This window comes from Ciconia boyciana, chromosome 1 (assembly GCF_034638445.1).
Source record: "Ciconia boyciana chromosome 1, ASM3463844v1, whole genome shotgun sequence".
Taxonomy (NCBI): domain Eukaryota; kingdom Metazoa; phylum Chordata; class Aves; order Ciconiiformes; family Ciconiidae; genus Ciconia; species Ciconia boyciana.
The window spans coordinates 153,277,707-153,299,094 of NC_132934.1; the positions used below are offsets into that span (position 1 = coordinate 153,277,707).

A 21,388-nucleotide genomic window follows, 5' to 3' on the forward strand; every position below is an offset into this window, starting at 1 on the left:
CAAGGCTGGATAGTTATGAGTGGCAGGGTGTGTGGGATAGTATGGGCAAGTGCCTAGGACAGTGGGCACCTGCAATGTTTTGGAAATTCACCCCTGAACAAGTGCAGGATCCTGAAAAACTAGTAAAATATTTGGAAAAAGTATGCTGTCACCCTGGCAATTCCAGAGAGACACAGATCACTAACGTGCTGGGGCCTGGCCCATGCATACCAAGCCCTGCTCAACGCTGTTCAGTACCCTCAAAGGGAAGAGAAGGTCTCTGGATCTGATGACAAAGTGATGGGCACCACGGCTACTCCAGCCCCTCCTGCGACAGGCACTGCGGCTACTCCAACCCCCGCGACAGGCACTGCGGCTGAACCAGGGAACCAACCCGTGCTGGTATCAGTCGCCCCTTTACACAAGAAGAAACCTTGGAGGTGAAAGTCAGCTCGTTTAGAAAAGGATGAAAGAGCAGGGCCATCACAAGGAGAGGTGGAGGAAGAGGAAGAACTCATAAACAAGACAGTAACCACCCGATCCCTCTCCGAGTGAGCTGCGAGATACGTGAAAAGATTTCAGACATCATCCAGGTGAGCACATCGTCACCTGGCTGCTCCGATGTTGGGATAATGGGGCCAGTAGCCTGGAATTAGAGGGTAAGGAAGCTGAACAGCTGGGATCCCTTTCTAGGGAAGGTGGCATTGACAAAGCGATTGGAAAAGGGGCACAAGCCCTCAGCCTCTGGAGGCGACTCCTGTCAGCTATGAAGGAAAGATCTCCCTTCAAGGAAGATGTTATATATCACCCAGGCAAATGGACCACCATGGAGAAAGGTATCCAGTACCTGAGGGAATTAGCTGTGCTGGAGGTGATTTGTGATGACCTGGACAATGAGTAGTTATCCAAAGATCCAGATGAAGTCAAGTGCACGCAACCCATGTGGCAGAAGTTGGTACAGAGCGTGCCAGCATCGTATGCCAAGTCATTGGCAATACTGACCTGGAAAGATGGAGAGGGTCCAACGGTGGATGAAGCAGCTAGCCAACTCCGGGAATACGAAGAAAGTCTCTCTTCCTCCCTCATCTCAGCTGTGGAGAAACTGGTCCAGCAACTCAAAGAGGATAGATCCTACTCCCCACCTGTACAGACCAGTATATCAGCTATTAGGAGTCAGTGTTCTTCTGCTCAAGAGAGAGGATATAGAGGGTAGACACCACGGGGCACCCTGTGGTTTTACCTGCGTGTCCACGGAGAGGATGTGAGGAAGTGGGATGGAAAACCTACCTCGACCCTAGAGGTGCGGGTATGTGAGTTGCAAGAAAAAACAATCACATGAGGGGCTTCTTCCAGGAAAATTGCTGCTCCAGTTTCCAGTGGACAGTTCCCCAGACAGAGTAGAAGGGCTGATCTTACTCCTGATTTTAATGAAGAAACTTCTGACTCATATTTACAAGAAGTGAGTAACAAATACTATGACCAGAATTAGAAGGGCCCTGCCTCCAGCCGCGTGGAGGAAAGGGACAACCGGGTTTACTGGACTGTGTGGATCCGATGGCCTGGCCCATCAGACCCACAGGAGTACAAGGCTCTAGCAGACACCGGTGCACAGTGTACCCTAATGCCATCAAGCTGTATAGGGGCAGAACCCCTCTGTATTTCTGGAGTGCAGGGGGATCCCAACAGCTGACTGTACTGGAGGCCGAAGTGAGTCTAACTGGGAATGAGTGGCCAAAGCACCCCATTGGGACTGGCCCAGAGGCTCCGTGCATCCTTGGCATAGATACCTCAGGAGAGGGTATTTCAAGGGCCCAGAAGGGTACCGGTGGGCTTTTGGTATAGCTGCCTTGGAGATCGAGGAAATTAAACAGCTGTCCACCCTGCCCGGTCTTTTGGAGGACCCTTCTGTTGTGGGGTTGCTGAGGGGCAAAGAACAACAGGTGCTGATTGCTACCACAACAGTGCACTGGTGGCAATATGGCACCAACTGAGACTCCCTGGTTCCCATCCATAAGCTGAGTTGTCGACTGGAGAGCCAAGGAGTGATCAGGAAGACTTGTTCACCTTTTAACAGTCCCATATGGCCAGTGCAAAAGTGGAGACTGACAGTAGACTATCGTGGCCTGAACAAAGTCACTCTGCCGCTGAGTGCTGCCGTGCCAGACACGCTGGAACTTCAATACGAACTGGAGTCAAAGGCAGCCAAGTCGTGTGCCACAGCTGATATCGCTAATGCGTTCTTCTCAATCCCTTTGGCAGCAGAGTGCAGGCACCAGTTTGCTTTCACTTGGAGGGGCGTCCAGTACACTTGGAATCGATTGCCCCGGGGGGGAAACAGCCCTACCATTTGCCATGGACTGATCCAGACGGCACGGGAACAGGGAGAAGCTCCAAACATCTGCAATACATTGATGACATCATTGTGTGGGGCAACACAGCAGGAGAAATTTTTGAGAAAGGGAAGAAAATAGTCCAAATCCTCCTGAAAGCCGGTCTTGCCATAAAATGAAGTAAGGTCAAGAGGCCTGCACAGGAGACCCAGGTTTTAGGAATAAAATGGCAAAGATGGATGTCATCAGATCCCAATGGATGTGATCAACAAAATAACAGCCATGTCCCCACCAACTGGCAAAAAGGAAACACAAGCTTTCTTGGCATTGTGGGTTTTTGGAGAATGCATATTCCAAATTACAGTCTGATCGTAAGCCCTCTCTATCAAGTGACCCAGAAGAAGAACGATTTCAAATGGGGCCCTGATCAACGACAAGCCTTTGAACAAATTAAACAGGAGATAGTTCATGCAGTAGCCCTTGGGCCAGTCCAGGCAGGGCAAGATGTAAAACGTGTGCTCTACACCAGGGAGCAGCCAGGGAGAACGGCCCTACCTGGAGCCTCTGGCAGAAAGCACCAGGGGAGACTCGAGGTCGACCCCTAGGGTTTTGGAGTTGGGGATACAGAGGACCTGAGCCCCGCTATACTCCAACTGACAAAGAGATATTGGCAGCATATGAAGGGGTTTGAGCTGCTTCAGAAGTGGTTGGTACTGAAGCACAGCTCCTCCTGGCGCCCCGACTGCCGGTGCTGGGCTGGATGTTCCAAGGGAGGGTCCCCTCTACACATCATGCAACTGGTGCTACATGGAGTAAGTGCGTCGCACTGATTACACAACGGGCTTGAACAGGAAACCCCAGTCGCCCAGGAATCTTGGAATTGATCATGGACTGGCCAGAAGGCAAAGATTTCAGAATATCACCAGAGGAGGAGGTGATGCGTGCTGAGGAGGCCCCACTATACAATAAACTATCAGAAAATGAGAAGCAATACACCCTGTTCACTGGTGGGTCCTGTCATATTGTGGGAAAGCATCAGAGATGGAAAGCTGCTGTACGGAGTTCTATACAACAAGTCGCAGAAACTGCTGAGGGAGAAGGTGAATCGAGCCAATTTGCAGAAGTGAAGGCCATCCAGCTGGCTTTAGACATTGCTGAACGAGAAAAGTGTCCAGTGCTCTGTCCCTGTACTGACTCATGGATGGTGGCCAATGCTCTGTGGGGGTGGTTACAGCAATGGAAGAAGAGCAATGGGCAGTGCACAGGCAAACCCATCGGGGCTGCTGCATTGTGGCAAGATATTGCTGCCTGGGCAGAGAACCTGGTTGTAAAAGCATGTCATGTAGATGCTCACGTACCCAAGAGTTGGGCCACTGAAGAACATCAAAACAACCAGCAGGTGGATCAGGCTGCTGAGATTGAAGTGTCTCAGGTGGATCTGGACTGGCAACATAAGGGTGAATTATTTATAGCTTGGTGGGCCCATGACACCTCAGGCCATCAAGAAAGAGATGCAACCTATAGATGGGCTCACGATCGAGGGGTGGACTTGACCATGGGCAGTTTATCCATGAATGCGAAACATGCGCTGCAATCAAACAAGCCGAGCAGTTAAAGCCTCTGTGCTATGGAGGACGATGGCTGAAACACAAATACGGGGAGGTCTGGCAGATCGATTATATCACACTCCCACAAACCCGCCCAGGCAAGCACCATGTGCTTACCATGGTGGAAGCAACCACCGGATGGTTGGAAACATATCCTGTGCCCCATGCCACTGCCCAGAACACTATCCTGGGCCTTGAAAAGCAAGTCCTGTGGCGACATGGCACCCCAGAAAGAATCAAGTCAGACAACGGGACTCAACTCATTTCTGAAACAACCTCATAGACACCTGGGCCAAAGAGCACGGCATTAAGTGGGTATATCACATCCCCTATCATGCACCAGCCTCTGGGAAAATCAAACGATCCAATGGATTGTTAGAGACTACACTGAGAGCAATGGGTGCTGGGACATTCAAACATTGGGATACACATTTAGCAAAAGCCACCTGGTTAGTGAACGCTAGGGGATCTGCCAATAGAGCTGGCCCTGCCCCATCAAAACTTTCACGTAGTGTAGAAGGGGATAAAGTCCCTGTAGTGCACATAAAAATTATGCTGGGGAAGACAGTCTGGGTTACTCCTGCCTCGGGCAAAGGAAAACCCATTCGTGGCATTGCTTTTGCACAAGGACTCGGGTGCACTTGGTGTGAAAGGATGGGGAAGTCCGATGTGTACCTCAAGGGGATTTGATTTTGGGTGAAAATAGCCAATGAACTAAATGATATGGTGTTAATTGCTATATAATCCTGTATGTCATCACTTCTATGGTTGCTATATGCCATATCAATGGTATTACAGTAAGAATCACCCAGATTAATTAAGAACGAACTTTGATGAAACTGAGCAAGTGCAGCGGTGATGGAATCAGAATTGGCTTCAACGTGCAACAATCCAACACCACACACCATCTCTCCTGTCCTGAAAGACTGTTTTGACAGATGGAACCCGAAGTCATGGACTAAATGAACTCCACGGACATTTTAGAGGGATGGCCCATAGACCAAGGGAGTGATATCTGTGTGTATATATCAAAAGACAGGAAAAGTGGTGGTGATTAATTGGAATGTAATAGAAAGGGTAGAACCTGGGCATGACATAGATGGTAGAGAATAAGGGGTGGATACTGTCCTGGTTTCAGCTGGGATAGAGTTAATTTTCTTCCTAGTAGCTAATATAGTGCTGTGTTTTGGATTTAGTATGAGAATAATGTTGATGATAACACACTGATGTTTTAGTTGCTGCTAAGCAGTGCTTATGCTAAGTCAAGGACTTTTCAGCTTCCCATGCTCTGCCAGGTGCACAAGAAGCTGGGAGGGGGCACAGCTGGGACAGCTGACCCCAACTGGCCAAAGGGATGTTCCATACCATATGCCATCATGCTCAGTATAGAAACTGGAGGGAGTTGGCTGGGGAGCAGCGATCACTGCTTGGGGACTGGCTGGGCGTCAGTCGGTGGGTAGTGAGCGGTTGTGTCACTTGTTTTTTTTTTCCCTGAGTTTTGTTCCTCTCTCGCTCTCTTTGTTTTTTCCTTTTCATGACAATTTTTTATTATTATTATAATATCCCCCCCCCATTATTAAACTGTTCTTATCTCAACCCACGAGTTTTCTTACCTTTGCTCTTCCGATTCTCTCCTCCATCCCACCAGGGGGGAGGGTGAGCAAGCAGCTGTGTGGGGCTTAGTTGCTGACTGAAGCTAAACCACAACGGTAAGCTCTTTTAAAATTAGCTTGTCAATACTAAAATGTGCTACAACAAGAGAAAATGTGTTTGATCACCTACCAGCACCAACCCTGATTTCAAAATGGCTGTGCAGAAGGGCGCACTCTGCTGTAGTCAATACAAAATTACTTTTCAGCAGCACTCCTCCACAGAAGCCCTTCCCTTCTGAGTTTAGCAACAGGACCTACAAAAATGCAAAAAGATGATAGATAGCACTGTCCATGTGAGATTGAGTGATAGGTTTCATGAATTGCTAGAAATACCTGCCAAGGAAATCGCTCATCACGTTTCTTCCTTGTTTCACTTATCACATTATCACTGTCTTGAAGTCTCCCACATGCACATTGATCTAGCACATGAATTAAAAAAAAAAAAATCAAAACCTCATGCTGCATCACTTCAAGACAACTAATACCTGCAACGACCTTATTACTTCTACCTTGACTTTGGCGTTTGTTTTTGCGCCAAGGAAAAGGACAATATGTCAGCTGGTGAGAACTGGAATAATTTGCCTGGCATCTGTAGTCTAATAGCTTAGCGATAGTGCCAAATATTTTGAGTCATTGCATTAGGCTTGCGGTGACTAGATTCCATTGTGTCTGTAACTAATGAAATGAGGCTTCTTCTCCAGCCATCCATCACCACAGCTTGCTGCTTCACCTTTGTATCCTGTATCTGAATTGTGCCAAATACCTGATAGCTGTGGCCCAATCAGGACAAGGTAATCCTGGGTTTTTCTTGTTAAAGCCATCACTCTAGAGGTGCGCATGCCTTTGTGTTCTGGTTCAGACAGCAAGCGTGCTTTTCAAATGGATCCCCCAGTTATCTGCATTTATCACACTTTCTGTTGACCTTGTGGCATGGTCTTGGGTCACACAAACTGGATTCTGTTCAGGTGAAGCTAAACCAGAAGACACCCTCCAGGAGCGCGCTTAACGTACTCTCATAGCTAATGGGTGCTTAGTCCACAGGACCGAACTAGAGCTAGGCTGAAGTAAAGCCCACCTGAAATGCGCATTGAGTGTGGACATCAAGCCTTCATCACCAAAAGTGTGGCTCTACAGCTCAACTCCTATTTGGTTGCCCTACTTGCTAATATAGACAAGGGCCTATGTACACTACTGTGTTTTTAGTAGACCTAGTTTATAAGGGGATGGGATTGAATAAGACACTTAGTATGAGATTGCAAAAATGAAGAGGGCTACTGCTTCAAACTAATTAACATGGCAGCAAGTGTTGCCCTTCGTTTATCAGACCATCACATACCTGATTGGAATCAATTGAACCTCATTCCCAAACAGACAGGCCTTCAGTGGAGTTACTCTTTACCAAGCATAGGAGTGGAAAACCTGGCCCAGTGAGTGATATGTAGGATGATGCAACTCCTCCCTGCAGACCCATGTTTAAATGCTCAGATAAAATACTGCTTCTTTTAGCACTCTGTCATCTTGGGTGGTGGTCCCTAGATTCCTCCTTTTTCTGCCCAGTTTGGAAGGTCAGTAATAGTCTCATCACTTGAGTCTCCAAGCAGGCTGATGGCATCTGGATATCAGATGGTGGCCTGCCCACCCCAGCACTGAGCATGTGTCCCCTGTACTTCCATGCTCACACCTACCTAACGCAATGCACTGTTTTCTGTCCTTCCCAAGCTCATAGCCATCAGCACATGAACAATGGTAGGAATTCCTTCCCGGGTAGCAGAAGTGGTGACATCCTTCTTTTGCTTGGTGGCGACATTCATTTTTAGCTAAACAGAACAAGCGGAGGAAAAGCATTGGGAACAGTTCAGCTGGAGTTTTCTTGCATAGCTTGAGTCCTCTTTACTAAGCATTTTATGTTTACTCGCTTTATGTGGAGGTGGGTAGGGACTCTGGCTTGGTAGTATTTCTCACCACATTGTTTCTCCCCTTGTTAAGCAGAAACTGGAGACAGATGAGTCTCCGCAGCTTCCACAGACGCCTTGTAAACTGTGCTCACCCAGCACCTCCCTGCACCAGACTGGCTGCACCTCTGAGTTTTGGGGAGTGTCAGTAGCCAAGGGTCAAACTAGGCCTTCCATGTGAACCCATGGAAGGATGCCATGGGTTTTCTTTCCGCTCTTTTAAATGAAACACTAGGTGTCTGCACTGGGGGCGGACTGTTGCACATGTTAAGAAGGCAGGTATTGCTTGAGGAAGAAAAAAGCTAAAGCTTTCTGCTTTTCAGCAAAGACAAATGCATAGCTCCTATTTCTCATGCTTGTCCTAAGAAAATTGAAATTAACAGCTGCCAAAGATAAGCAAAAAGAAAGGGAGTATTAATCACATTTGAAACATGCTCAGTCAACTTTCCATAGCTGAACAAACACTTAAGCTTCAGCACAAAGCAACAGGAGGAATGGCCATTTGATCTAGCTCACAGATGGAGAAGTAGCAAAAAAACCCACATAAAGTCGCTCTCTAAGGCTCATGCTGAGCAGATCCAGTTCCCAGCGCTGGTCCGACCTGTGTCACCTTCTGTGCTCCCAAGAAGCTGGTCTGTCTCTGTCCAGTCACACCCCTTATACAGAAAATGACCCTGCCTTGTGGCAGCTGGGGCATCTCCCACCCCAGAGGACCTCCAATCCAGCAGAAATACTGATGTAAGGGCTGGAAAGCAGAACTTGGCGGATGTAAAAATGTAGGATCCAGCCCACGCTGTTTTACGTGCCAGAAAGTGTCTGTTTTGCTTTACGCCTTTTACACTTCTACTGAAATGGTTTGTTTTCTGGAGTCCCTGTGTCCTGAGGGACTGTCTTGTGGGCATGTGTGGCCTCAGAGGCACCGGGGTGGCTGGGAAGCCACTGTGGCACCGCAGCCCTGGTTCTTCAGACCACGCGCCACCAGGGAGCACGGCAGGACAAGCAGCCGGGGAGCATGGGTGGCAGTGGGCAGGGCTGCCTTTGGAGCCCACCGGTGAGGGGGACCTGCTTCAGCCCTTTTGCTGCGTCCGCAGAGAGGGGAGGCTGGGGGGAAGCGTAACGTCAGGATGCCATAACGTTTTGGTAGACAAGCAGCACAAATCACCCCATCTCTGCCAAGAACTGTGTGTTTTAAGCTAAAAGCTGATAACTGTCTGTAACGGGAGAGCCGCGTATGGTTTCCCAGGGACCCCCTACGACAGGAGGAGATAGGGCTTCTCAGAAGAGGGGGCGATGCCTTACCGAAAGCACAGTTCTCTCCCTCGTAGCCCTCAGCACAGGTGCAGGTGTAGCCGCGGATGCTGTCCTCGCACACGCCATTGTGCTGGCAGGGGCTCGACGAGCACCTCCTGCCGCCTGCAGAAATGCCGCAAGAGAGGACGAGTCACCGCCACCGCTGACCCGAATTACACAGCCCCCTTCCCAGCACGTGAGTCACTTGGAGAAGCATTGCGAAAAGCAGTTTGGAAGGAAACGGGCTATGTCTCACCGAATTGCTCCTCAGGAGTAATTTTAGCTCCTCAGGAGTAATTTTAGCCCAAGTCTCTGCTTCCAGAGGCACTCCCGCAGCCCCAGGCAGGGAGGCTGGGAGGTGCCCAGAGGCAGAGCCCGCTTCTGGAGGATGGATGTGCTGCTTCAGGGAAAAGCACTGACTTACAGTTCATGTGCTCGTTACGAATGTAGTATGAGACGGGCGTTTTAGGTCTCCTGTGTTAGGCTGATATGCATATGGATAAAAAAATGGTTATGTGCATATATGGATTAAAAAAACTGGCATCAAAATTATACAGTGAGCATCAAACTAGGAGGAAATCTGGCTTTTAGACATCTGTACAATTATTATACAGCAGCTTGGACACTAGCAAGCTTAGTCTTTCTGACGAACCCAACGTTGAAACCAGAGGATGCCTCACTACAGGTGAAGCACCAGGCAGAGCTGCCAGTTTCCCTTTAAGCTGCCCACTGGAAACACTCCAAACCAGTTTGGAAATGTTCTCCAAATAACTGCTTATTGTAGACATGAGCGACTGGGGAGCAAGCCAGAAAAGCCTAACCCAGGACATGCTCTCCAACCTTTCTAAAATTTAAAACTTCATCAGAAAGGTTAACTTCAGTCAGCGGGCTGCCGTAATTGATATCAGGGTTGGAAAGATTAAAACTCTGCCTGGTACTGGGAAAAAAAAACCCAACTGCCATCTGCTCAGGCTATGGGCACGTGTCTCTTCTAGCTTTAGCGGCACTAAAATACTGGCTTAAAGCCATTACCACCTTTAGCCCGCCTGCAGTCAGATGCCACCAGCATACCCTGGCACAATTTAGGTCTCCTGGGAGGGTTTTTGGGTAGGTTAGGGAGGTCTCATCAGCACAGCTGAGCAGGTAGAGTTGAGGAGTGAGGACCTCCCGCAGCAGTGATGGGTAGCTGGAGCTAAGGAAGGACTGCACCTACAGCCTGAAGCAAGTTAGATGGTTTCAAGCCTCTGAAATGCATGCTCAAATATAGGTAAGGAAGTCTCAAAAAATGTCTGGGGTCAGGCAAGGTTCTGTAAGACTGGGAAAAAACTAAACCTGGTGCCTAGCTTTATTAAAGGAGGAAAGAGAAGATTCAAGGAATTATAGAGAAATCAGCACAACTTCTGTTACTGGAAAGCTACTGGAGTGATTAAACTGTTTGTAAGTGCCCAGCAAAATAAGAAGGTGGTAAGTAACAACCAACGTGCATTTTTCAAGATCAAATAATCCAAACCAATTAACTCTAATTGTATTATAGGATAAGGGACCTAGCTGGGAATCAGTGAACATCATCATAGAATAGAAATGTCTCAGATGACATTGTCATTAAGTGAGCCAGGAAAACACAGAGTACTATAAAGCATGCACAAAACTGTTTGGAAAATGATGTTTAAAGAGAGATTATCAATAGCTAAGTTTACACTGTTAATAAAACAGGGCCAGGGACAAGTGTGACCTCAGGGCAAGTGCCCTGACAGCGTACATCCATGCTAGGGCAAGATGCCGCTACGTCAGCTTTGACTTGAAGAGACCAAGGTGGAGCAGTACAAAACAGAGCCAAAGGGTGAGCCAGCAGTTAGGTGGGTGCTCAGCCTTTCTCCCCAGCCCTCTTTTATTCACAATGCAGATTTACCCACTGTACCCTGGACTATGGAAGGAAAGCAATACGGATAACCAGAGGTCTAGAAAATGAGATTTTTGGAAGACAGAATGAAAAAATGGGTTTGTTTAGTGGGGAGGAAAGAAGCCATGGAGATGCACAGCAACACTCTTCAAAATGTTAGAAAAGATATCACAAAGAAGGAAACACACACCGCTGTTCTGTAGGAAGAAGAGAGGACATAATGGCTTTTAATTACAGCAAGGAAGACACCCTTGAGGCCGAAGCCAGTAATGCAACCTGATTGTGGCTAAGCTTGTTTGGATGGATCATTCTCAATCCGTTGCCCTTCTCTCTTCATAGACTAGAGAGGAAGCCTGCATGACATGCTTAGTACAAACATGCAATGACTGAAATCAGGAGAAGTTAATCCCACCCTCACAAAGTAATGAAAGGCCAGATATTTAGCATCATTCTTCATAACATTTATGTCACTGATGGGATTCTTCTGGACTCAGTGGCTGGACTCAGTGGATTCTGCAGAAAATACTAACTGCTGGTTTTGCCACCTCCTTATCCACTGTCTAAACCTAAGATTAAAAATGAATAACAGCTAAGTAAGAAACAAGAGAAAATCTTAGGACGAGGCATGCAGAAAAGAGAGAAGGAATAAGGCATAGTCACCATAAGCTGGTGCCCCAGGCTCCTTGTTCAGGAGGCATCTGATTACGTCAGCCCCTCAGCTTTTACAGATTTGTTTCTTGCCTTGACAGCTGCCAAGGGATGATGCAGTGCCAGCTTCCAGAGTTTGCAGACAGCCCAGTAGCTTTTGACATCTATTTATCTCACTCAGATTTAAGTGCTAGGTTTGTGTTTGGGAGGTTTTGCTGGTAAAGCTGTGCTGCTCTATTGTATCAGCAAAGCAGATTTTTTTCAGGTCCCAGGTAGTTTCAGTACAGCCTTAAGTTCAGGAAAAGGAAGAACTTATTTACTATGATAACATCTACTCATCTTCAACTTTTATTCACTTTGCAGTCTTAAATGTTTTTTCCTATTTATGACTTTTTTAAGCCTTTCACATAAAGACTTTTCCTCCTGCTTTACTACAGACATGACAAATAGTGACTGGGTGTTCCTTGTAGAATAAACTGCTAAAAACTCTCAGAAAGACAGCATTGGACTGAATCATAATGTTCATAGTGTGACACTGCTATGAAGGAGAGAAATCAAGAGACCAGCTTACCATAGTAGGCATCCCAAAACATTTTCTGAAAAAGAAAAAAAAAGGGGGGGCAGGCAGGCAATTAGATTTTATTTCTCAAATAATATCACCTTCCATAAATATTTTGGTAAAACAAAAACATTATATGAGAGAATATATACTACAGTTTAACATTTACACAGTTGCACGACTGCCAAGTCTGCCCTGCCAGCAAAATTTGAATGAGATGGGAGGGGGTTTGCATCCTGCTCATTTTATTGTTTCTTAGGAAGCTCTAAAGGAAAAGAAACACTTTGCAGGCAAGACAGAAACAGCTGAATCCTTTAGCAATACGGCTTCCTGCAAAAACTGGCTGGCCATTGTCTCTCTGGCGTGCAGCGACCTGGGAAGTGACCCCGGCCCGCCCCATCCCGTCCCGCTTGTCCCCCAGCAGGTGCTGCTGGAGGCAGAGGGGACAGCAGAGAGTGGAGCTGCAGGTCACTGACACTGGCCACCACCTTCGTGTGCCCTGCTTGTCCCTGGGTACTGCAGCCGGCTCCGCTGCTGCTTTCCCTGAGGGGGGACACCTCTCCCCGCTCCCTGGACCTCCCCCCGCTCAACTTTCCCCAAAGTACCGGGACCCAATGGCTGTTTCCTCTGCTCTCCCTGCAAAACACAATCTCCGGCCAGATTCCCGTTAAAGAGCACAGCATCCGGCTGTATGTGTCAGGAGGGCCTCTTGTACAAGGGGACTTGCGGCCACTTTCTATAGGTCCCGCTACTTGCTGGTGTGTTGCTTCCCTCCATCCCAACACCCTCTTGCCCCTCCTGGTCCCTAAGGGATGCTGAAGCTGTATTTCTCTGTGTGTGGTCAGGATGGGACAACAGCCATATACTTTCACAATATAAGGCGCAGGACACATCGTTTTCAGGAGGGGACTTTAAAAGTGTCAGAGCTGACCTCTGCATTTCCATTTTGACCACTGAAGACACCTGCTTTCTACCCGCTGAGGTGCAAAGCGCAAAGATTTCATGTGGAGAGAAACGCAAACGTATGAAGCAGGCTGTGAAGCTGAATTTGATAGTAAAAGACCAAAGTAGTAATTTTTAATATGCACACAGGTAAACAAAATACTTACAACCATTTCGTCGTTTTCGAATACTTCTCTTGCTTCTTCATGCGTACATCTCTCTTCAAGGCATTCCCTTTCCAAGCTGCCTTGGAGGACCTCCTCCAAAAGTAGGGAACTGGCACGCCTCTGCCTCTTGATAACTTTGTTTGCATCATCAGCTGATATAAACACTGAGATGTTGTATAACAAAATGCTAACATCAGTACTTAGATTCATTTCCTTATATATTTTCACCATTTTTTCCATTTTTTTAAAAGATTTTATTAAGCAGCCGATTTTAATCATGAAGAGAAATCTTTTGGCTGATTCAGGGTTTCAGCCACATTCAACTTACAAACTGAAAGAGCCCTACTTTCTTAGCCCAAACTCAGCTGAAGAGTCATGACCTTTTTCTTTTGGGGAGAGCCTGACTGTCTCCCAAGCAGAGAGAATTTGAAGCCCTTCCTGACGCATTTTTTTTCCTGCACCGGACACACAGAGCAGTGTTGCTGTGGCACAGCCAGGGAAAAGTGCTATCATAAAGGCAGAGGCTATTTTGTAAGAAAGACAGCATGGGGCTTTCAGACTCATCAGTAGAAGTGAAAATCATTTGTATTAATTTACGGCGATGGATCCAAACTGATGCCCTTCAGTCTTAGTTCACAGGGATTTTTTTTGCTGAGAAGCAAAACCGTGACATGGCTGAGTTCTCAATCAAATCTCTCTTAAGGAGAATAAATAAAAGCTACCCCTCAGTAATGCTCAAAGTTATGAGGGCTATATCATATACCATCCTTTATGTGGAAGACACTATAATCTTTTTGATTTGAGTAAAGAGGAGGACACATCAAAGACATGCGAGTTATCAGATCTTAAAACTCCTCTTTGCCATGATGCCCACAACAAAAATTGCCTGCCAGCCCGACGGCTGGTGCCGTGCTGGAACCTGTTGCCTTTGACATTTAGCAGTATGTGGCTGTGTGTGTCAGCATGCCTTTGTCAGTTCTCCTCCTCTTGGAAAGTAAACCCATCGGGGCAGGGACTGGGGGTTTTTTGTATTTTATACAGTGTTTGGGGGCCCAGCACTGCTGGGCACAAAGGTTGAAATAATCAATAACATTAGAATTGGAAAAAGTGACAGCAATAACAAAATTATTCTGAAACTGCGTACAAATGCTTAGTTATGCTTTTGAAGGATAGCCGATAAGCAACGGGCTTGCATGTGACATTAAAAAAGAAAAAGCTTCATGATGGTGTTTTGCATTTTAAAGTGTTATCGGATGCCCCGGTGCACATTTCTGCTGTGCTGTGGTTCCGATGCATCCAGCGTAACTGGCAGTGCACTTCTGCTGCTGCCAGGGGTGTTTTGACTTTTTTAAGCAGTCACCATCTTTTTCTTCCTTGCCCAGCTCCTCCTTAATATTGACAAACCATGGAGGATTAATACAGAAACATAAATTTCTTCAAGCTATAACAAGCATGCATCTCAGCCTCTTTCATAAGACTTACTTTTATTTCAGCAGCAACTAGAAATATAAAACAGAATTCTCTTTAATATCTGGAGTACTCTTTAAGAATAATTAGAAAAGACAAAATATCACTCTGGTGTAAATGATGGTAATTCAAAATTACATTGCCTTAGTAACCTCCTGCAGTTTTTACTTAGCTATATGGAAAAAAAGAAAAAAAAAAACAAACAGGAGAAATGTAAGGAAAATAAGGAACAGACACTTTTCAGTGGTGTCACCCTGTGCTACAAAGTAAACATGATACAAGGTACAAAATTACTGGTGTGTTTAGAAGAGCAGTAGCACAAATCAGAATTAAAGCCGCAACGAAACAAAGGCCATACCTGTCTGCTCTGTCTGAAGGAAAAGGGCAGAGAGAAGAAACAATATTGTCCAAGAGCACATTGCCATTGCTACCCTCTGAGCCTAATGGCCGCCTGCCTGCATTCCTGCAGCTCTTGGGGGAAATGGCTACATGAGAGATGTTGAAGTTTAAAGTCCAGTTTTGTTTTCTCATGAGAAAACAAAACTGCTAAGGGCAAAGCCTGGCCTCAATGTCAACACATGGGAAAAAAAAAATAAAAAAACCCCCTGCTTAATGGTGCAACAGTGCCCCTTCTCTTAGTGCGCTGGCTGAAGATGGAGCAGGTTTGCCAGCTCTGCTGAGAGCTGCTCCAGGATTTGGGTATTCCTCCCACCCCCCAGCCTTCATTTACTGTAACACAAAATGGGGAGAGATGAACAGTATGAACTTTTCTTTGTACCATATCAAAGCACAAGCCGGATGATGACTACAGGGATCAATTTTATGGCGTGGCTCTTTCATACACTGCCAAGGCTTAGCTGCACTGGTCAAATCCCATCGGCTCTTGGAGCAACCAAGCAACCAAGCGTGGGATTTCCCCTGTAGGGATGTATGTGAATGGATATGGCATCTTTCTTTGTTGCTGTTAGGTTTGTACTGCCTAGCCATGAAGGAGAGCATGGGAAACCCTTCCTGACCTCAGGATCCTGCTCACACACAGACACACAGAGCCCGTGGAAGGAGGCATTAAGTACGGAGCGGATGGGAGCATCTCGCGGGGCTGCTGTGCCATGCCCCCAGCAGCCAGGACAGCCCTCCTGCCTGGCCCGGGATGAGAGGAAGGACCCAAGCGTTGGCGTGCACGGGCTGGGCTCTGCCATGGCAATGGTGCTGCAGGGAGTTTTTTGGCTCCCAGCACAGGCAGGCTCCTGGGAAGAGCAGGAAACCATTTCTACAGTCAGAGCAACAGCCGGTGAGAGGAAAAGTGCTTTTTCAATCATCTGAGTCAGAAACATAGAGACCATTCTGTGTTTTCATGTCATAAATTCCCAGCTATTATTTGAGTATGCAGTTCTTGTAACAAAGTATAATTGATCTGAGCATTCATGGGTAAATCCCCAAATAAAACTTCACTTTACATCAACTGCAGTTTTTAAAACCAGCTTCAGTGAGTACCGAGGCAGACGAGCAGGGCTGAAGCAGACCACGTGCCTCACCAAGGCCAGTCCTGCCAACCCAGGGCTGATGTTGCAGCTCACATAACAGACCCTAACGCCTTCAGCAAATAATTAACCTCCGCATTAAAACAGCATTGTGGGAGGTTTTTCCTGCACTATCTCTGCTGGAACATTGTTCCAGAAGTTCACTCAGGGTTAAAACCCTTCTAATATCAAGCTTGATTTTATTCCCAGCCAGTTCAAAACCTTACATATTTATTTTTCCTTCCTTGATATTTCTGCAGAACTAATTAATATAGCCTCCCATCCTCTTTGGTTAACTGTGTGTCGAGCTTTCCTTAGTAAATGAGCTCTCCATGCTCTCCTCAGTCTCCTGAGGCCACTAAGCCCCACTGTACCTGTCCCTGCCGGGGGTTTCCTGGCTGGAGAAGCAGGGGGGACTGTTGCCACTGGTCACATCTGGTGGGTGCTGGGGGGTTTAGCCAGCACCTCGTGTGCCCAGGAGCTGCTGCGGGGGCTCATCTCACCCTCCTTGCCTTGGCTGGAGGCTGCATTGCTTTTCTGGATGGTCTGGCCGACCATCCCTGTGGGAGCGCCTGCCGGTGAGGCTGCTGCTGTAGCCGCCCTGCGGCCCCTGCCTACTTGCCTTTACCTTCCCATGATAACTAATATCACCCTGTGCATATGCAGCATGGCAAGTCTGGCTCCCTTCAGCATGAAAAATACGTCACCACTTGATGTCAGCACAGGACTTTGCAGAACCCAGCACAAAAATGCGGATGTGCAGATTTTTTTTTTTTTAAACAAGCTGTTTACATTTTGCAGACCTATGTCAATTAAGGAACTCTTGTAGGTATGAAGTAATTATTCGAATTAGGTTAATAATAACAACACAGAGCTTCAGAAGCTGTGTTCTCACCAGACCTTAGTTTACAGGGTCATTTTTTCTTACTGTGTTTGTTTTAAACAAAGCATTCCTTGACTGAGCAGCTGTGTCCTTGGGGACAGGCCACAGTGTACTCAGGACATTATGGCACTGACTCGGCTTTTTCTGTGTTGATATTATTGCAACAGGTCTTACTTTTTAATTTTCCTAATATTATGGAAAATTGCATAAAGAGAGGGTTTTTAAAGGGCAGTCCTCTCCTCACATGTTTCTTTATAAAGAGTTACTGGGATTTCTTTTTCCATTCCTTTAATTATCGCAGTGAGCACATGGAGACGTGTTTCATTAAGGAGTGCTGCACCCCTCGTTCCTGCAGCCCTGCTTACAGATTGCCTCCTGCTCGAAGGGTCATTCTTTCCAGCGTGAAGCCTGCACGCGGTGTCAGATATGAAATCTGTAGTTCCTCAGGGCGGGGGAACTGGGTTAGTTGGTCCTGCTTTAGCAACTCATTCCCACGGAAGTCCCCGCCCCAGCAGCACAGGGAGCCAAGGAAAGCGGGTTTGCAGACCAGCTGCCCGGGCAGTGATGGGGCGGTGATGGGGACATGCCAATGCCACCCACCTCGTGCCCCTGGCTGGCCGTCAGCCCTACTGCGGCTGTCCTGAGTAACTCTGTCACTGTCATATGCTTTTGGGAAATGTCCACCTCAGCTAGTGAAAGGGAACAGCAATTATTTTCCAGAAAATGTCGCCCCTGCACTAAGCAAATAATGAAAGCTGATGGCTGGGCTTGCAGCCATGTTTCTCCCCAGGGGTGTCCGCCCACCAAGTGGCATGCGAGCACTGCGGTCGTGGACACTGAAGATGGTTCAAGTCGAAGTGGACTGTGGGGCACCTGCCCTGGGGCAGGAGGTGCAGGCTCACAGGAGCAGCTCCAGCCTCCCCTCTCCTCCTCTCTGCATCAGCCCTCGGCAGGGTGCTGGGGACCCTGGGATGAGGGAAAGCCTGCAGCTGCTTGCTGCCCCAGGGCTGGGAGGAGGAGGAGGAGGGACAGGGACTGGGCCCACAAGGAACAGACCCCTCCAGTGTCGCCTTGTACCGTGCCCCCCCGCCCCCCGGTCCTGTGTGCCTGTTGCCAGACCACAGCTCTGGGAGTGCAGGGGCAGAAGAAAATGGAAGGATGTGTTTTCTCTGATGTGCTTAGAGATGTGTAAGTAAGTCGGTGGTTAGTAAACCGGCAATGCTCAGCTCACTGGAAGTGAGGCAATAGCAGGGGCCCCTCTGCTCTGAGCCATCTGTGCTGCAGATGGACCTGGTGAGTTTCTTGCCTCTGCCTCCTCTCCTGCCCCATTTTGCCTCTGGCACGGTCCTCAAAACCCTGCTGGCTTCCTCTGTGCTCTCTCCTTGCTCCAGGTTACCCAGAGACCCAGTTGGCAGGGCGAGGAGGTAGGAGCAGGCGTGACCGACTGAAGGACTGATGTGCTTGCAGCCCTGCTGCAGCTCACCCCGGGCAAGACCTGTCTGTCCCCATGTGGCACAGGGCAGCAGACAAAGAGCTGCCGAACCCCATGACCCTGTCACCCCTTTTGCTAAACCCGCCACGGCTACAGCAAGCCACCTCCTTGTCCTCCACGTCATCACTTTCCACGCAGGTCACTCATGTCCCACCTCCTGCCCAACAAAGAGAAGACAAAAACTGCCCCGTGCCCTGAGTATCGATGGGTCCCTAATGCAACATCCCTTTGCCTGAGGCAGAGGAGGGGACCAGGACCGGCTGCACCCTGCCCGGCTGGTCTCTCCCTCCCCATAGGGAAGAGCCCTAGAGAAGCTGCAGGCAAATCACAGCAATCGCTGTCAGCTCCAAAGAGATGGAGAGGGCAGAGGCCAGGTTTTATTGTGGCTTAACTCAGTAATTCCTCTGTCAGAGGGCTGATTTTTGGGGCATATATGTTGTGGACCTTTAGGTTATTCTTTGCAAAGAGAATATGGAAGTGGAAGCAGCAAATTCAGGAACAAGGGAGAGCTTTTTCAAATTAAAGATGAAATGGTCACTTGCAGGCAACTGGTTAGGAACAGCAAAATGGGAATGCATCCTTCAGCCCTGACTAGACACCAGTCGGTCCAAACCAGGTGACTGTGATCACGTGTAGTCTTGGTCAAGAGCTAGCAATGAGTGACACAAGCTAATCCCTTTTACGTGCCAATGCACACTCTGCTCGTACGAAGCATGGTTATAAGCAGCATGGGTCTTTGTGTGTACAGAAGCTACAAAAATGTCAGCTGAAGTTTGCCTGGCCAGCAGAGAGTTCCTCTCTGCAAAGGGTTAATCCTTAGTGCAGTTAAAATAGGTTATAATCCAGTTAAACACCTGGACTATTGTCAGCCAGTTCTGTTCACCATCTGCAGAAAAAAAATAGTTTTTCTTGCCAAATCCAAACAGCATCACAATTTCCAGAAGCTAGAGGAACTTGCAGTCATTTCGGAGGAGTGTCAGCACTGCCCTTCTGGTGTGGTTACAGATTGCAGGAAATCCTGGGGGAGCGGGCAGGGGGGAGGAATGTAATCCCGGGGAGCTCTGATTCTCTCCCGTGGATGCTGCACCCACAACAAGGACTTGAGCCTAGCCACAAGGTTGTGCAAGTCTCCCGACAGCCTGGCAGCAAAACCAAAAACCATCTTGGAACTACTCTGACATCTGCCCCATCCCTGGAAGTGTTCACGGCCAGGTTGGATGGGGCTTTGAGCAACCTGATCTAGTGCACGGTATCCCTGCCCATGGCAGGGGGTTGGACTAGATGATCTTTGAAGGTTCCTTCCAACCCAAACCCTTCTATGATTCTGTGATCTCTGTAGATGCAAGCTCTGACATTTTCTATTTCTCTGCACACATTGCTAAAAATAGTAATTGTTGTTAATATTTCAGTTATTAAAATACATTCTTTCTTTACTTCCACCTTCGTGTTTCTTTACCTTTTTCTCCCACTTTTATCTTAATATCCTTTTCCCTACCAAAATTGCAACCAATAAAATTGGATATGGAGCAGCCAGAGGATGGCAGAGCACATGCACAGACAACCCTGTATCACTTAAGCTCCTAGATACAGTTCCAGTGATGGATAAGGGGATTTAGTAAGGTTTAGTAAGGTTAATTTTGCCCAGAGATGAGCAATGTCTTGATCCCCTGTGAAAAACGCAGAAAAATCCCTTTGGAGTCTGTGCCATTTGGATGAGGATTGTATTATTTTTTTCTCCAGTTTTCTATGATAACATCTCCCCATTATCCTAGCCTGGCCTTCAGGACAAAAATGATTGAGGATGGTTCACAGAGAAACCTCAACAGAGGATTTTCAGGCAAACTCCTGGAACACTGACACAGTCTGAAGTGGGCAATGAGGAGATAAAGTGTTTGGAGTTTACCTGGAATTCAGACTTTTTAATGGTGTTTCCTGTTCCTCTCTCTTTCTGCCTGATTCTCTCCCCTGAGGTCATGGGGCAGCAGCCCTGCAGCTGTGTCCAGATGTTGGGATTTAAGGTGTTCCCGTGACCAGCCAGTCACCTCCTCTGCAACAGATTCAGCAGGAGGGAAGCCCTGACCTGACCTCAGCAGTGTCAGTGCAAAGCCAGTGCCCGAGAGCTTCCACTCACAGCCCAGACAGATGTAACTGGGTGGTGGAAGTGGCTCCTGCCATAAACCTGACTCCCAAGCCGAGGGACATGTGAACTCTGTGGACTTGTGCAACTGCTACGCTGCTGGATTGCATTTGCGAGTTGACTTCTGCATTTATGACAGGGAAAAAAAAAATCCATCTGCATCCAGAAATGATGGCAAAAAAGCTTATTCAGCTTTCGAAGTAAATCTTCCAGGATGGGTTGAGTTAAAACTCTGTCCTCTCTGTGAGGACTCAGATAACATTTAGGCAGAGCACAGACGGCATGGTGTGTGCCTTGGTATGTATCTCGAGTGAGAACTGCAGTTCTCTGTGCAATTAAGCAGCTGGGATAAGTGTCCCTGCAGACGGAATTTGTTCTTATCTGGTACTGAACATCTGAGTAGGTTGATGATGGTGTTTCATGCCTGGCAATGCAAACTGGGCGGTGAGGAAGGAGAAGCTCAGATGACTGATTCCTCTGAATGCATGCTGAGCTAAAGATGGTGATCGAAACCTGTTGAAGGTTTCTGTGCTTTTTGTAATCGGTTACAAATAAACTAGGAGTGCTGCAGAGCCAGGGTAAGGGGTAATGCAGGACTGGGTAGGAGGAGAGATGGACGACAATGAGGGAATGGGTCAGCAAGTGCAAGCCCTGTGCAATGGCCTCCTCACAGTCCCTGGGACATGTCTGAGCACGGCGCACAGTTCCATATATCAGGTTTGGCTCTCTCAATATATAGTTTAGGGCTGAAGTATAACCAGAAGTTTCAACGGAGGTCCTATGGGAAGTCAAGCAGGGGTAAATCCTTAGGAGCAGTGATGTCGGGGAGTTACATATGCAGTCATCAGAGGCTGAACTTCTTT

General features: G+C 47.7%; 1 protein-coding gene across 1 annotated transcript in view; it reads right to left on the minus strand.

The window, feature by feature from the left end:
- PROZ (protein Z, vitamin K dependent plasma glycoprotein) overlaps nucleotides 1-15,006 on the minus strand; it is a 17,112-nt gene extending 2,106 nt beyond the window's left edge. The window contains exons 1-7 of the mRNA XM_072849848.1: nucleotides 14,852-15,006; nucleotides 13,027-13,190; nucleotides 11,930-11,954; nucleotides 8,820-8,933; nucleotides 7,254-7,385; nucleotides 5,902-5,987; nucleotides 5,699-5,822 (exon numbers count right to left, since the gene is read on the minus strand). Of these exons, the coding sequence (XP_072705949.1) occupies nucleotides 5,699-5,822; nucleotides 5,902-5,987; nucleotides 7,254-7,385; nucleotides 8,820-8,933; nucleotides 11,930-11,954; nucleotides 13,027-13,190; nucleotides 14,852-14,918 (712 nt within the window). The 5' untranslated portion in view covers nucleotides 14,919-15,006. The remainder of the gene's footprint in view (nucleotides 1-5,698; nucleotides 5,823-5,901; nucleotides 5,988-7,253; nucleotides 7,386-8,819; nucleotides 8,934-11,929; nucleotides 11,955-13,026; nucleotides 13,191-14,851) is intronic.
- Between the last annotated feature and the right edge of the window lie 6,382 nt (nucleotides 15,007-21,388).